The sequence below is a fragment of the Poecilia mexicana genome, unplaced genomic scaffold (assembly GCF_051168715.1).
Source record: "Poecilia mexicana isolate PSO_F unplaced genomic scaffold, ASM5116871v1 scaffold_15, whole genome shotgun sequence".
Lineage (NCBI taxonomy): Eukaryota > Metazoa > Chordata > Actinopteri > Cyprinodontiformes > Poeciliidae > Poecilia > Poecilia mexicana.
Genome location: NW_028263384.1, coordinates 194,036 through 211,356, shown reverse-complemented (window position 1 = coordinate 211,356; position 17,321 = coordinate 194,036). Strand labels below are relative to the sequence as shown.

At 46.0% G+C, this 17,321-nt stretch overlaps 1 protein-coding gene across 3 annotated transcripts in view; it reads left to right on the top strand.

Moving 5' to 3' along the window:
* The window catches only part of LOC106908549 (receptor-type tyrosine-protein phosphatase mu-like), a 121,473-nt gene that overhangs the window by 63,423 nt on the left and 40,729 nt on the right, over positions 1 to 17,321 (top strand). For 2 of the 3 annotated variants that reach the window (XM_088013253.1, XM_088013254.1), the window contains exons 15-18: positions 9,736 to 9,917; positions 10,203 to 10,297; positions 11,106 to 11,142; positions 12,788 to 12,862. In XM_088013253.1, the coding sequence (XP_087869379.1) occupies positions 9,736 to 9,917; positions 10,203 to 10,297; positions 11,106 to 11,142; positions 12,788 to 12,862 (389 nt within the window). The remainder of the gene's footprint in view (positions 1 to 9,735; positions 9,918 to 10,202; positions 10,298 to 11,105; positions 11,143 to 12,787; positions 12,863 to 17,321) is intronic. The other variant, XM_088013252.1, reaches the window with a different exon arrangement.

Sequence of the window (17,321 nt, the reverse complement as noted above, 5' to 3'; positions counted from 1 at the left end):
GCCCGAATGAACACCAGGCAAACCCGACGCCAATTACAACGGCTGAGTGAAGTACCATCAGAAAGTCTCATTGAGAACGATCCCTACCAACACCATAACTGAAACCAATGAACTGATATACAACTCAGCATCAGTGATCCTTGAGATGCTTGGCTATAAGAGCAACCATGAGATCCAATATCCACCATGGAAAAGATGGTTAGAGGCTAAGATCAAGATAACAAGGAGGGAAGTGAGCCAACTGTCAGAGCTCCAAAGAGGTGCAATGAAAAGATCAGTACCTAAGAAGTACAGCCAGATGCCCATACCTGAAGCACTCGAAACTGCCAAACAAAGGCTCCAAGCCTTGGCCAGCCGCCTAAAGAGATACACAAGGGAGAATAAAGCCAGGAGGATTAACCGGCTCTTCTCCACCCAACCAGCTAAAGTGTACTCTCAATGGCAGGGTAATAACAACAGAGCAGACCCACCAAGGCTGGAGACTGAACAATACTGGAAAGGCATATGGGAAAGGGAGGCGTCCCACAACAGCAATGCACAGTGGCTAACCTCTCTACGAGAGGACCACAGCAACCTCCCTGAACAAGCCCCGGTAACCATCACTGTGGCAAATGTCCAAGAAAGAGTCTCGGGTATGAAAAACTGGACAGCACCAGGGCCTGACATGATCCATGCCTACTGGCTAAAGAAACTCACTGCCCTCCATGAGCGACTGGCAGCTCAACTGAACCAGCTGCTACAAAATGGGACTCACCCTGAATGGTTAACTGAAGGGCGTACAATCCTGATCCAGAAGGACCCCTCAAAGGGTTCAGTCCCATCCGACTATCAGCCGATAACCTGTCTCTCTACAACATGGAAGCTCATGTCAGGCATCATAGCAGCTAAGATAAGCGGGCACATGGATGAATACATGAGCACGGCACAGAAGGGCATCGGCATAAATAGCAGAGGAGCCAAACACCAAATCCTTGTAGACCACACAGTCACCCGAGACTGTAAAACCCGACACACCAACCTGTGCACCGCTTGGATTGATTACAAGAAAGCCTATGACTCAATGCCACACACCTGGATCATTGAATGCTTAGAGATGTACAACATCAATAGGACTCTAAGAGCCTTCATTGCAAACTCGATGGGGCTGTGGAAAACCACCCTTGAAGCTAACTGCAAACCACTTGCACAAGTGTCCATCAAATGTGGCATATACCAAGGAGATGCTCTGTCCCCACTGCTGTTCTGCACAGGCCTGAACCCTTTCAGCCAAATCATCAACAAGACTGGCTACGGATACCGACTCAAGAATGGGGCCACCATCAGTCACCTCCTCTACATGGATGACATCAAGCTGTACGCCAAGAGCGAGTGAGACATGGACTCACTGATCCACACTACCAGGATCTACAGCACTGACATTGGGATGTCATTCGGACTAGAGAAGTGTGGCCGGATAGTTACAAAGAGAGGGAAGGTCATCCACACAGAAGGGGTCTCACTCCCAGAAGGAACAATAGCAGACATAGAGCACAGTTACAAGTACCTGGGAATACCACAAGCAAATGGCAACCTCGATGAGGTCACAAGGAAAGGAGCCACAGCCAAATACCTCCAACGAATAAGGCAAGTCCTGAGAAGCCAGCTCAATGGCAAGAACAAGATCCGCGCAATAAACAGCTATGCCTTACCAGTAATCAGATACCCTGCCAGAATAATTAGCTGGCCAATGGAAGAGATAAAGGCCACGGATGTTAAGACTCGGAAGCTACTAACCATGCATGGAGGGTTCCACCCCAAATCCAGCACCCTGAGACTGTACACAAGCCGTAAGGAAGGAGGCAGAGGACTAGTGAGTGTGAGAAAAAGCTGGACTCAAGGACAGCACAGAGGCCCTCATCCTGGCCGCCCAGGAACAGACCCTAAACACCAGAGCAATAGAGGCTCAGATCTACCACACCAGACAAGACCCAAGGTGTAGGTTGTGCAAGGAGGCCTCTGAGACAGTCCAGCACATAACAGCAGGGTGCAAGATGCTGGCAGGGAAAGCGTACATGGAACGACATAACCAAGTGGCGGGCATAGTGTACAGGAACATCTGTGCAGAATATGGACTGGAAGCCCCGAGGTCAAAGTGGGGAACACCCCCAAAGGTGGTGGAGAATGACCGAGCTAAGATCCTGTGGGACTTCCAGATCCAGACAGACAAGATGGTAATGGCAAACCAACCGGACATTGTGGTGGTGGATAAAGAACAGAGGAAAGCCGTTGTGGTGGATGTAGCAATACCTAGTGACCACAACATCAGGAAAAAGGAGAAACTGGAGAAATACCAGGGCCTCAGAGAGGAACTGGAGAAGGCCTGGAAGATGAAGACCACAGTGGTGGTCATCGGGGCCCTCGGGGCAGTCACCCCCAAACTGGAGCAGTGGCACAACATCAGACATCTCAGTCCAGAAATGTGCAGTTCTAGGCACAGCCAAGATACTGGAGGAGAACCTGAAGCTCCCAGGCCTCAGAAAGAGAGCGATGGAGAGAGAGAGAGAGATATTTTAATAATTCATTTATTTTTCAATAAATACCGTATTTTCCAGACTATAAGGCACCTAAAAACCTTAAATTTTCTCAAAAATCACCAGTTCACTTTATGTGTGCGCTGAATTCCAAAATCTGTCCCTGAAACAGAGACGTAAAGTGTAAAGTTCGTATGCCAGCAGCGATAAACCAATCAGAGATTGTTGTCCGAGTTCTGCAGCATAGCCTCGGTAAAAACCAGATCGGTTTTTCCACGCATCACCGTCCCTGTTCATCTGCGACTCCATGCGCGCCCATCTCACTGCTACTGTGAAAAGGGAAGGGAAGCAAACTGTTTCGGAGTTTGCCGTCATTCCTGGAGGATTAACAGAAGAACTCCAACCGCTGGACATCGGTGTAAACAGGCCGTTCAAAAAGAAGTTGAGCGGCGTGGGAGTGATGGACGGCAGACTGCGAACACACGTTTACTGAGATGGGAGGCGGCGCCGGGCGAGTTACACCACCAATGGATGGTGGATGCCTGGCTAATGCATCGGCCTTAACTGTCTGAGCTTCACTAAAGCCGCATCGTTGCTGAACAGCCACCTGGAAACGAGTCCGACTCCGACAATGATGAGAGGGAGCCTGGCATGTTTGATGGCGAAACATGCAGTTCAATTCAGATAAGAAGAGGAGGACTTTGATGGATGTGGATTCAGTTATCTTTATTTTCTTTTGTTGACCGTATGTTTTAGCATGCGCCTTATAGTGTGGAAAATATGGTACTCGACATAGTATCACAAAATATGTAACAGAAAAAAACAACAAACAGAAAAACAAAACACACACCACACAAAGCATTACATTAACACCCTTCCACAAATGATTTCTCCTTCTCCACACTACAAATTACTTCCCCATAACTCCAAGTGTGACAAAAAGTATCTAAATCTGAAACTGATTTATAAAAATTAAATTCAAGCAATAGCCTAGACTTCACCAGGTTCACAAATAAAGAAACCACGTCAATATTCAACTCTTCCTCCACCTTCCTCTTTCTGCTTATGTACACGGCCATTTTAGCCTGTCCTAACAAAAAGTTTATCAGCTGACATTTACTCTTTCTTTGGCGTGTGAATTTAACACCACATATAAAACCCTGTTTAGTGAAAACTTTGCCAAATCTGTTGAAAATAGTTCTCAAAAGCACAAAAAGAGCTGACAGACGAACACAGTCAGAAAAACAATTAAACACTGTTTCCCTCTGTTCACAAAATGGACATTTTTCTCCTACAGCAGGATTAATAACAGAAACAAGAGTTTTACAATACCATGAAGGATTCTCCACTGTAAATCTGCATGTTTTATACAACGATTCCCATTCAGGTTTGATTTCAGGTGTTAAGGAGAGATGAGATCTCCATACTGTGTCACTGCGTCCATTCAGTTTGTTTTGATTGAGAGTTTTTCAAACAGCCTATAGATAATTTTCCCAGAAGCTCCTTGTAGGAAGAGTCCTTTACTGTCCACCGAATCCAGTAAAGGACCAGAGCAGTTCTTATTCCCAGGAAACAGTCGGATGGATGGAAACGGGTCCAGTTGATTTGGTAACACAGTATCTTCATAATAATCGGTCAAAAGGGAACATTCATATTCACTTAACTTGTGTTTCCAGTAGCTCAAAAGCTGACCAACAACTCTAACAGATTTTATTCCACAGGATCATCCAGTTGAGGTCCAGTCATCTCTACCACCCTCCCAAAGCAATAGACATTTGCAGTGTGGATAAGTTTGGATAAGGTTTTTCTGCCCCAAACAGGACAATCCAGCAAACTCCCGAACAAAACCGGTTCTTGGAGCAGCCAGTGCAGAGACTCAGCCTGCTGCTGCCTCTCCTTCCTCTGCAAAGTCCACACAGAGAAAACACTCTTATAAAAACCTGTGAGAAGAGAAGAGTTCAGTTTGCTGGAGTCCATCAGAAAGAGAGGCAGATCCAGACCCATGCCACCAAATCTCCGAAGAATGCAGCACGATATCCTCCTCCACACCAGGTCTGTGGGTCCTGTGAGCATCTCTGAATGAACTGAAAACGAAAAGCAGCACCTCTGCTGGCCAGATGGACCCGGCCCTGTCCACCTTCCTCTCTCGGCAGAAAGATAATAATTTGAGGAATCCAATGAAGTTTATCCCCAAAAAATCCACCAGAACCCTTTGAACATTTGATAAAAGAGAAACTGGAGGATCAACACACATCAACCGGTGCCACATGGCGGAAGAAACTAAATTATTAATAACAAGAACTCTTCCTCTATATGACATTTTAGGTAAAATCCATTTCCATTTCAAAAGTTGACCCTTAACATTATCTAAAACATTTTCCCAATTTTTTTTGCACAAAAATTTCACTACCTAAAAAGACCCCTAATTAAGCCCACCTTTTCTCCACACTAGGTCTCCAGGCAGACTGAGTTGATCCCCCAACCAACTCCCAACAGCGATAGCCTCACTCTTTCTCCAGTTTATTTTAGCAGAAGCAGCCAAAAAGAAGAACAGTGTTGACTAAAACATCAATATCTTCCTGCTCGTTTACAAAAACTATTAGATCATCAGCATAAGCTGACAACTTTAAAGAGACACCCAGGAATAGAAACACCACACCAATCTTTCCTCAGCTTATGAAGCAACGCCTCCCAGAGGGCAGGAGGGAGAAGAGTGTATGTGAGGTCCTTGGTGATTTTCCCAGCCCTTTTCAGATACCTCTTCCTGAAGATGTCCTTAATGGCAGGGAGCGGTGCCCCGGCAATGTGCTGGGCAGTTTTCACCACCCTCTGCAGCGCCTTCTGGTCAGAGACAGAGCAGTTCCCATACCAAACTGTAATACAGTTGGTGAGGATGCTCTCGATGGTGCAGCGGTAGAAGTTCGTGATAATCTCTGAGGACAGATGGTTCTTCCTCAGGGTCCTCATGAAGAAGAGGTGCTGGTGTGCCTTCTTCATGAGTTTGGAGCAGCTGGTTGTCCAGGTCAGGTCCTCGGATATGTGGACCCCCAGGAACTTAAAGCTGTCCACACGCTCCACCTCTGTCCCCTTGATGTGGATGGGTGGGTGTAGGTCAGCGTTCCTCCTGAAGTCCACGATGAGCTCCTTGGTCTTCTCTGTGTTCAGCTGCAGGTTGTTTTTGTCGCACCATTCAGCTAGACGGTCCACCTCCTCCCTGTAGGCAGCCTCATCGTTGTCTCTGATGAGGCCAATCACCGTGGTGTCATCTGCAAACTTGATGATGGCGTTTGAGCCATGGACAGGTCTGCAGTCGTAGGTGAGGATGGAGTAGAGGAAGGGACTCATCACACAGCCTTGTGGCACTCTGGTGTTTATGATGATGGTGGATGAGAAGTGATTATCCAGCCGGACATGTTGGGGTCGACTGGTCAGGAAGTTGAGCAGCCAGTTGCACATGAGTGAACTGATGCCTAGGTCTGTGAGTTTGGTAATGAGTTGTGATGGAATGACAGTGTTAAATGCTGAACTAAAGTCTAAGAACAGCATTCTGGTGTAAGTGTTCTTGCTGTCCAGATGAGAAAGGACAGAGTGCAGCGCTATGGAGACTGCGTCCTCTGTGCTCCTGTTCTGCCTGTATACAAATTGGTGGGCATCCAGTGTGGCGGGGAGACAAGATCTGAGGTGTGCTATGGCCAGCCGCTCCAAGCACTTGGTGATAATGGGGGTGAGGGCTACCGGGCGGTAGTCATTGAGTCGGGTTGGGTTGGAATTCTTGGGAATTGGGATGATGGAGGTAGACTTGAAGCAGGTCGGTACCACAGCGCGGGCCAGGGACAGGTTGAAGATATCCGTCAGCACTCCTGCCAGCTCCTCAGAGCACGCTCTAAGGACACGTCCAGGTATGCCATCAGGACCCGCAGCCTTGTGGGATTTAATCCTGCTCAGAGCCGCTCCTACGTCAGTGGAGAGGAGAATCAGTGGCTTTTGGTCTGAGGTGGTGGTTGCCTTGGTTGCAGTTGTGGTGTTCCCTCTCTCAAAACGAGCATAGAAGTTGTTAAGCTCGTTGAGGACGGAGACATCAGAGGAGGCGGGGGAGGTGTTGGGGTTCTTGTAGTCTGTGAGAATCTGAAGGCCTTGCCACATACATCGGGGGTTGGAGTTGGAAAAGTGATCCTCCACCTTCTTTTTGTAGTGGTGTTTGGCCTTCTTGATTCCCCTCTTCAGCTCAGCCCTGGCTGCACTGTAGGTCTGTGCATCCCCTGACCTGAAGGCGATGTTGCGGGCCTTCAGCGGGAGACGAACATCTCGGTTCATCCAGGGTTTCTGGTTGGGGTACATGGTGATGCATTTATGGGTGGTGACGGAGTCTATGGTAGTGGAGATGTGGTCCAGTACAGATGAGGCGTACTGATCCAAGTCTGTGTGGTGGAAAGTATTCCAATCTGTATTCCTGAACCGATCCTGGAGCGTCTGACCCCCCTGGCCACACCTTTACTGTCCTCACAGTGGGTTTCACATGTTGGATGAGTGGTGAGTACCGAGGTGTGAGGAACAGGGAGAGATGATCTGATTGTCCAATGTGGGGGAGGGGTGTCGCCTTGTAAGCTCCAGTCAGATTGGAGTAGACATGGTCCAGGGTCTTGTCTCCTCTGGTGTGGCAGGAGACGTGTTGGTGAAATCTGGGGAGGACTGTCTTCAAGTTGGAGTGGGTGAAGTCACCCGCAACAATAAAAGCAGCCTCGGGGTGTTTGGTTTGCTGTTTGCTAATGGCTGCATAGAGTTCTTTCATGGCTAGCTTGGCATTAGCATCTGGGGGGATGTACACAGCAGTGAGGATGATTGAAGTGAATCCCCTTGGGAGGTAATAAGGTCTGCATTTGACCATTAAAAACTCCGCATTCTGTGAGCAGTGACTTTCGGTAGTAGCAGAGTCTGTGCACCAAGCTTTGTTAATATAAATGCACAAGCCTCCGCCTCTGGTCTTACCGGAGTCATCTGCTATCCTGTCGGCTCGGTGTGTGTGGCGTCCAGTTAGCTGGATAGCATTGTCTGGACAGTTGTTGTTTAGCCATGTTTCAGTGAAAAACATGACATTTGAGTCCATAATCCATCTGTCAGGGTTTCCCCCAGTGTATTACAAGCCTGGCGGCCCGCCATGCTTTACTATCCCGCTGCCAGGCTAAGCGTTGCTTGTTTAAGTTTCTAGGGGGGAAAAAATCGTTGTTGTTTTTTTGTTTTCTTTTTAAAGCCGGGCTGCAAGCGTCTGTTTTGCTCTCAGCATTTCACTAGCAGAGCAGATTTATCCTAAATGATAGGTTTATAATAGGTTTATAGTTTATGCATTTAAAGCCGACAGCGCGAACCAATCACACAGCTGGAGCCTCCTTTCACTCAAACTGGACTCAGGCTGACCTGTATGGATATTTACATCAACCGACTGTGAGGAATTATGATCCTTTGGAGAACTCTAGGTAGGAGTTTAAAACCCGCAGCGTTAGCTCTGGTTGCTCAATGTGAACCGCAGGAATAAGTTGTAGTGAATTCAGAGGCGCGTTGTGGAGCGGCGAGAATGATTTATCTTTGTGAACGAACAATTATATGCGGCGTTTCCATCTCAACACGCTGCCCAGCGTGTGGCTCTGTGTCTGTCTTCCCTGTAAAGTTTATGTCTGTGGTCCCGGTTGGCCGGAGCGTTTGTGGATAACGAGCAGCACTAACCTCATCATGCAGGTTCAGCCCGGTGAGGAGCTTTAACGCTCTCCTCAGAGTCACGCATCACGCTGATTTTATGTTATTTTATTATTATTTTTAGTATTATTTTTCTGGTTACTCAAAGCATCAAACCATATCAAATGCGTCGTCTACTTAAACTCGTCCCATAAACTCGACCAACCAGAATAGTTTCTGTGGCGCTTATTAAAAACTCAACAGACACGAAATGGAAGAGCTGCTAAAGCCACATTAGCAGCATTGAATTAAATCCCCTGTTTGTTGTGCATCTCTGCGTAGTGCAGCAGATTTAACTCATCATGCAGGGCTGGTCCAAGGCTGTATGAGGCCTGGAGCAGAATCTGACTTAGGGGCCCCTTTTGTTGCTAAAAACACAGCTTCTGTGTTAGATTTAGTGAAATACGGGAGAAGAGAGTAGTTTAATTGGCCAGCCTAAAAAGCAATAAGTTACAATCACAGTTTACTAATTTGTGTAAATTCAAAGATTAAACTCACAGCATCAGATTGTTGCTATGGTAACAAAACAATCTAACTATGAATATTGTTCTTTGAAGTTTTACAAAGTAAACTTGCCAGCTCCTTAAAATCTTGTATTTAAATGTTAAACAACTTAAAATCATTTAATGTATGTATGCTGAAATTGAATCAAGTTTAACAGCATTGACCATCTCAATAAACAAGTGTTACATTTATGCATCTGTGGTCTGTTTTAAAATATTAGTGTTTATGGGGCCCCTGAAGCTCTTGGGGGCCTGATGGAGCTGCTGACTTCATTTGGATTAAACAGAAGAGCAAATTTGTTGTTTTTAGACTAGTTGTGGGTTTAAATAGCATTTCACTGGAGATCTTGTCCTGTGACATAATTACACAGTAATACTTTTACATTTCCTGTCAACATCTTTTAATACAAAAACACGGTGGACCGCCTCAACGCCCCGACCCCGACTTAGCAAGTTTTCTGGGGAATCCTTGCATTCATTTCCTGTCCAGCAGGAAATGTGACAGTGCTGCAGTCCTACATCCTGAGAGCCCGTTAGTGCGGCACCTGCTGATGTATGACTTCTGTCCTGACCATGAGAAACTGTTGTTCCCAGCATCGCTCAAGTCACAGGCGCAGTCGGGGCGCAGAGCGCGGTGTCTTTAGGTGCTGTCGGAGCGCCATCAGGGCGCTGAGGTGCCTTCAGGTGCCGTCGGGGTGCTGATTGCGGTGCGTTCAGGCGCAGTGGGTGCGCAGTGCATTCGGGGAAATATTGATAATAAACAGTATTCATTATCATTGAACCAATGTATTTCATTAACATGACAATCATGTATGTTGATTCTTAGATTAATTGTCAAGAAAATAACTGACTGGATTGTTATTGACTAGTTGTTAACTAACTAACTGACCAACCGTTTAGTTTCCTGACCAGCTAGTTAAGACGGCGTAATGTTTCTGAGGTTTAGCTGTGAGCTCACCTGGCTCTCATCAACCCGTGTGTCCTGCTGTCGGCAGTAAGTACCAGGTGGTGGTGGAGGAGGAGCGCCCCCGGAGGCTGAAGAGAGGAACTGCAGAGATCCTGCGCTGCTACCCGGTTCCCATCCATTTCCAGAACGCCTCCCTGCTGAACTCCCAGTACTACTTCAGCGCTGAGCTGCCCATGGCCGACATGAGGAGCCCCACGCCCTTCTGTGTCGGTTAGTTAACTAGGATACCCTGCTAACAAGACTAGTTGGTTAACTAGGTTAGTCTGCTAACTAGGCTACTTAGCTAGCTAGGCTACTCTTTTGTTATTTAACAGAAGCTGTTAACCAGTTACCAGGTTAAACCTGCATGTTTCTGTCTCGGCTTCAAGGTAACCTGTAGCAACAGGTAGGAGGGCAGAGGTCGCTGCGGTGTAGTTCCTAGGGCTGGTTGTAGCCTTTACCAGGTGAACAGTGTGTGGGACGGGTTGGTTAACCCGCTGCCTGTGTGTTGGACAGGAGACAACAGAACCTACGGCGGCTACTGGAACGCGCCGCTGCTGCCGCACAAGAGCTACGGGGTCTACTACCAGGCTGTGAGCTCGGCCAATGGGGTGAGTCCAGCGCACTGGGCACACTGGTTATACTGGTTATATGCAGGGACGCAGGCTTCTCTGTGGTCTGCAGAAAGTGGTCAGAGGTCAGGATTTCCCATCATGCGTCTCTGCAGCAGCAGCATGATGGGAAATATTTGTTCCTTCAAAGCTTCACATTGACGTCTTGTTCCTGCTGACAGAGCCAGGAACACAGAGCTCTCTCTGTGTGTGTGTGTCAGCTCACATATTGCTGCAATTAAAGGATAACTGCTCACTTTCACACACACACACAGATCGGAGTGTGTTAGTTTCATTATTGATGCTCAGAGTTTTAATTGGTGTGTGTGTGTTGAATAATGCAGGCGTAGTAGAGCTTTTTACTGTCACCACACACAGATGTTGTGTGTTTGTGTGTGTGTGTGTGCGTGCGTGTGTGCGTGTGTGTGTGTGTGTGTGTGTGAGCATGAATATTCATGAGCTCTTGTGGTTAATTTGTCGCTTGTTTGTTAAAACCAGAAACATGCAAAATGTTGTCTCTCGCCTTTCACCAAGCCAGCCTCAATGTGTGTGTGTGTGTGTGTGTGTGTGTGTGTGTGTGTGTGTGTGTGTGTGTGAGGATTGTTAAATGCCACCAGAGGCACTGATCCACAGCCATTTGCCTTCTGTCTGCTCTGTTTACGATGAGTCTGTGAGTCTTTCTGTCTCTCTGTGTGTGTGTGTGTGTGGGGGGGGGGTGTGTGTGTTCCTGCAGGATGCAGGCAGATGTGACAGCTCATATGTCTGCAGTTGGGTTGACAGGAAACTAATTTGTTCCTCTCTCCACCAGGAGACAAAGATCGACTGTGTGAGAGTCGCCACCAAAGGTAAAATGGAAGCTGCTATCAGCCACACTGGTCCCAGATCAGCCACACTGGTCCCAGATCATGTAGAAATAATATTTCTTCCGGATGTGTTTCTAAAGAAGTGCCCAGTGATTGCATAAACTTTAGTTTCATTGATTCCCGTTTGTTTTGCAATGATTGTTACAGAATATTTCAGGAATATTATTCATAGATTTCAAACAAAACGTTCTGTTGAAAGTTTTTTTCCATTTTTCAAAACTGATTGTTCCCATTTATTCTACAAATGGTTTTCTGAGTCATTCCAGAAGGATTGTTGTTAACGAGGGTTTCTGTATTTCCACTTACTGCAGGACGGCAAACCACTAGACGGGGGACGAATGAAGGGACGGGGTGGGGGACGAATGAAGGGACGGGGTGGGGGACGAATGAAGGGACGGGGTGGGGGACGAATGAAGGGACGGGGTGGGGGACGAATGAAGGGACGGGGTGGGGGACGAATGAAGGGACGGGGTGGGGGACGGCGGGACGTCCAGCAGCTGACATGTAGCCTTAGCCACAGTTAGCTTAGCTTCTGTTAGCTTTAACAAAAGAGCACATTAGAACGTTTTAGAGCGGTTTCATGTAACTGAGTGGCCAGAGAGGCAAAGAAGAAATAAAAATAACTGCAAAAGAAGCAAGCACTGCTTACTGGACTATGATTGACCCGTCTGAGCTCTGTGGTTAGCTTTAGCTTCACCCCCAGTGAACATTAGCATGACCACACTGAGCTAACGGACCAACACCAGCAGTTCTGCTGGGGAACCACAGCAGCTGCTGCTTGGCTCAGTCGCTCCCATCAGGCCTGCTGCAGCAGCCAACACAGTCTACCGATGGGCCCCTTTCCCTCCCATTGGGCCCCTTCCCCAGTGTGAGCAGAGCTAACAGTTAGCCTCCTGACGTGAATGTAAAGCGGCGCTGCTCGCCTCCTGAATGCTAACAGTTCATCAGCAGGGAAGCAGACGCTTCGGTTGGTTTCAAAGCCTGGACTGGACTCTCTGGACTGGAGGGAGGGAAACCTGAAGAAAGTTTCCTGCTGAGTCTAGAAACACGAAGCTGTAACTTTGTGATCAGATCAGAGAGTAAAACCAGTCTGACGTGGTGCAGAGCTGGAGGAGGTCTGGATAACCAGGACATTACACCCAATAATTCAGGCTCCTCTAGCGCCGAATTAACAGAGATAATCAGAAGTAATCTCGACCACCTCTGGAACTTCCTGTGAATCAGAGAGAGCCAATCAGGAGGCTCGACAGAATCATGGGATCCTGGTCTGATCCCAGGTTCCTCCTGACGTCTTGAACAGGTGAAGGCACCTGGTGGAGTCTAACTTCTGCTTCTGGCTGAATGATTGATTACTAATGTCTGAGCACTGATTGGCTGATTAACCAGCTTCTCTTCCAGGTGTCTTTCCTGAACTAAACTACTTCCTGTTGACCTGAAAGGCTCCTGGTTCTCCTGAAGGAGGCTCAGCTTTGTCCCCGGGGGTTTTGGTTTGGGGGTTTGGAGGTTGACCTGAGCCGTTTCTCTAGATGACCTCCTTCAGGACAGCCAGAGTCCCACGCTGATGTCTCCGCTTCAGCCCGTCTCTCTGTCTCTGTCCCCGTCTCTGCATGCCTTCCTGGACCAACAGCTGCCATAATCGCCACCCAGCTCACCACGCCGTATGTTGGCGTGGCCCCGGCGGCAGGCGACAAGCAGCTGACAGGTCAGAGGAACACACGGCTCCACGCTCTCCACACGCCTCTGGTTCCCCTCAGTCTTATGTTCTCTAAGTGTCTCAGATTGGTGGGTCTGGGTCCGGTTCCCCCCAGTGTCAGACAGCAGAGGGAGCCCATAAAGTCCCCAACCAGGATCCCCGCAGGTTATAACAGAACCGCAGCATCGCAGGTTATAACAGAGTGTGTGTGCATCCTAACTGTGTGTGTGTGTTAGAGTGCAGTAACTAAACAGTGGAAAGTTTACACCTTCAGGCTAGTAAATATTTAAATGTAATTTGGAGTGAGTTGTGGATCAGAGTGTGTGCATCCACCTGTTCACACACACATATGAACACACACAGAAGCAGGGAGATAAATTCTGTCTTCAAAAGGTTTTGATGGCCTTTAAACTGAAACAGCAGCTCTGAGGAACACAGTGTGTGTTACTGTGTGTGTTACTGTGTTACTGTGTGTGTTACTGTGTGTGTTACTGTGTGTGTTACTGTGTGTGTTACTGTGTGTGTTACTGTGTTACTGTGTGTTACTGTGTTACTGTGTGTTACTGTGTGTGTTACTGTGTGTGTTACTGTGTTACTGTGTTACTGTGTGTGTTACTGTGTGTGTTACTGTGTTACTGTGTGTTACTGTGTGTGTTACTGTGTGTGTTACTGTGTTACTGTGTTACTGTGTGTGTTACTGTGTGTGTTACTGTGTTACTGTGTGTTACTGTGTTACTGTGTTACTGTGTTACTGTGTGTTACTGTGTGTGTTACTGTGTGTGTTACTGTGTGTGTTACTGTGTGTGTTACTGTGTGTGTTACTGTGTGTGTTACTGTGTTACTGTGTGTTACTGTGTTACTGTGTGTGTTACTGTGTTACTGTGTTACTGTGTGTTACTGTGTGTGTTACTGTGTGTGTTACTGTGTGTGTTACTGTGTTACTGTGTGTGTTACTGTGTGTGTTACTGTGTGTGTTACTGTGTGTGTTACTGTGTGTGTTACTGTGTTACTGTGTGTTACTGTGTTACTGTGTGTGTTACTGTGTTACTGTGTTACTGTGTGTGTTACTGTGTGTGTTACTGTGTTACTGTGTGTTACTGTGTTACTGTGTTACTGTGTTACTGTGTGTGTTACTGTGTGTGTTACTGTGTGTGTTACTGTGTTACTGTGTTACTGTGTGTTACTGTGTGTGTTACTGTGTGTGTTACTGTTACTGTGTGTGTTACTGTGTTACTGTGTGTGTTACTGTGTGTGTTACTGTGTTACTGTGTGTGTTACTGTGTGTGTTACTGTGTGTGTTACTGTGTTACTGTGTGTGTTACTGTGTGTGTTACTGTGTGTGTTACTGTGTTACTGTGTGTGTTACTGTGTTACTGTGTGTGTTACTGTGTGTGTTACTGTGTGTGTTACTCTGTGTGTTACTGTGTTACTGTGTTACTGTGTGTGTTACTGTGTTACTGTGTGTTACTGTGTGTGTTACTGTGTTCTGTGTTACTGTGTGTTACTGTGTGTGTTACTGTGTGTGTTACTGTGTGTACTGTGTTACTGTGTGTGTTACTGTGTTACTGTGTATGTGTTACTGTGTGTTACTGTGTGTGTTACTGTGTGTGTTACTGTTACTGTGTGTGTTACTGTGTTACTGGTGTTACTGTGTGTGTTACTGTGTGTGTTACTGTGTGTGTTACTGTTGTGTGTTACTGTGTGTGTTACTGTGTGTGGTTACTGTGTGTACTGTTACTTTGTGTGTGTTACTGTGTGTGTTACTGTGTGTGTTACTGTGTTACTGTGTGTGTTACTGTGTGTGTTACTGTGTGTGTTACTGTGTGTGACTGTGTGTTACTGTGTGTACTGTGTGTTACTGTGTTGTGTTACTGTTGTTACTGTGTGTGTTACTGTGTGTGTTACTGTGTGTGTTACTGTGTTTTGGTTACTGTGTGTGTTACTGTGTGTGTTACTGTGTGTGTTACTGTGTGTGTTACTGTGTGTGTTACTGTGTTACTGTGTGTGTACTGTGTTATGGTACTGTGTGTTACTGTGTGTTACTGTGTGGTTACTGTGTTACTGTGTGTTGTGTGTGTACTGTGTGTGTTACTGTGTGTGTACTGTTACTGTGTTTACTGTGTACTGTGTGTGTTACTGTGTGTTACTGTGTGTGTTACTGTGTGTGTTACTGTTACTGTGTGTGTTACTGTGTTACTGTGTGTTACTGTGTGTGTTACTGTGTGTGTTACTGTGTGTGTTACTGTGTGTGTTACTGTGTTACTGTGTGTGTACTGTGTGTGTTACTGTGTGTGTTACTGTGTGTGTTACTGTGTGTGTTACTGTGTTACTGTGTGTGTTACTGTGTGTGTTACTGTGTACTGTGTACTGTGTGTGTACTGTGTTACTGTGTGTACGTTACTGTGTTACTGTGTTACTGTCGTGTGTTACTGTGGTGTTACTGTGTTACTTGTTACTGTGTGTGTTACTGTGTGTGTTACTGTGTTACTGTGTTACTGTGTGTGTTACTGTGTGTGTTACTGTGTTACTGTGTGTTACTGTGTGTGTTACTGTGTGTGTTACTGTGTTACTGTGTTACTGTGTGTGTTACTGTGTGTGTTACTGTGTTACTGTGTGTTACTGTGTTACTGTGTTACTGTGTTACTGTGTGTTACTGTGTGTGTTACTGTGTGTGTTACTGTGTGTGTTACTGTGTTACTGTGTGTGTTACTGTGTGTGTTACTGTGTGTGTTACTGTGTGTGTTACTGTGTTACTGTGTGTTACTGTGTTACTGTGTGTGTTACTGTGTTACTGTGTTACTGTGTGTTACTGTGTGTGTTACTGTGTGTGTTACTGTGTGTGTTACTGTGTTACTGTGTGTGTTACTGTGTGTGTTACTGTGTGTGTTACTGTGTGTGTTACTGTGTGTGTTACTGTGTTACTGTGTGTTACTGTGTTACTGTGTGTGTTACTGTGTTACTGTGTTACTGTGTGTGTTACTGTGTGTGTTACTGTGTTACTGTGTGTTACTGTGTTACTGTGTTACTGTGTTACTGTGTGTGTTACTGTGTGTGTTACTGTGTGTGTTACTGTGTTACTGTGTTACTGTGTGTTACTGTGTGTGTTACTGTGTGTGTTACTGTTACTGTGTGTGTTACTGTGTTACTGTGTGTGTTACTGTGTGTGTTACTGTGTTACTGTGTGTGTTACTGTGTGTGTTACTGTGTGTGTTACTGTGTTACTGTGTGTGTTACTGTGTGTGTTACTGTGTGTGTTACTGTGTTACTGTGTGTGTTACTGTGTTACTGTGTGTGTTACTGTGTGTGTTACTGTGTGTGTTACTCTGTGTGTTACTGTGTTACTGTGTTACTGTGTGTGTTACTGTGTTACTGTGTGTTACTGTGTGTGTTACTGTGTGTGTTACTGTGTTACTGTGTTACTGTGTGTGTTACTGTGTTACTGTGTTACTGTGTGTTACTGTGTGTGTTACTGTGTGTGTTACTGTGTGTGTTACTGTTACTGTGTGTGTTACTGTGTTACTGTGTGTGTTACTGTGTGTTACTGTGTGTGTTACTGTGTGTGTTACTGTTACTGTGTGTGTTACTGTGTTACTGTGTGTTACTGTGTGTGTTACTGTGTGTGTTACTGTGTGTGTTACTGTGTGTGTTACTGTGTTACTGTGTGTGTTACTGTGTGTGTTACTGTGTGTGTTACTGTGTGTGTTACTGTGTTACTGTGTGTTACTGTGTTACTGTGTGTGTTACTGTGTTACTGTGTTACTGTGTGTGTTACTGTGTGTGTTACTGTGTTACTGTGTTACTGTGTGTTACTGTGTGTGTTACTGTGTGTGTTACTGTGTGTGTTACTGTGTTACTGTGTGTGTTACTGTGTGTGTTACTGTGTGTGTTACTGTGTGTGTTACTGTGTGTGTTACTGTGTTACTGTGTGTTACTGTGTTACTGTGTTACTGTGTTACTGTGTGTGTTACTGTGTTACTGTGTTACTGTGTGTTACTGTGTGTGTTACTGTGTGTGTTACTGTGTGTGTTACTGTTACTGTGTGTGTTACTGTGTTACTGTGTGTGTTACTGTGTGTTACTGTGTGTGTTACTGTGTGTGTTACTGTTACTGTGTGTGTTACTGTGTTACTGTGTGTTACTGTGTGTGTTACTGTGTGTGTTACTGTGTGTGTTACTGTGTGTGTTACTGTGTTACTGTGTGTGTTACTGTGTGTGTTACTGTGTGTGTTACTGTGTGTGTTACTGTGTGTGTTACTGTGTTACTGTGTGTTACTGTGTTACTGTGTGTGTTACTGTGTTACTGTGTTACTGTGTGTGTTACTGTGTGTGTTACTGTGTTACTGTGTGTTACTGTGTTACTGTGTGTTACTGTGTGTGTTACTGTGTGTGTTACTGTGTTACTGTGTTACTGTGTGTGTTACTGTGTGTGTTACTGTGTTACTGTGTGTTACTGTGTGTGTTACTGTGTG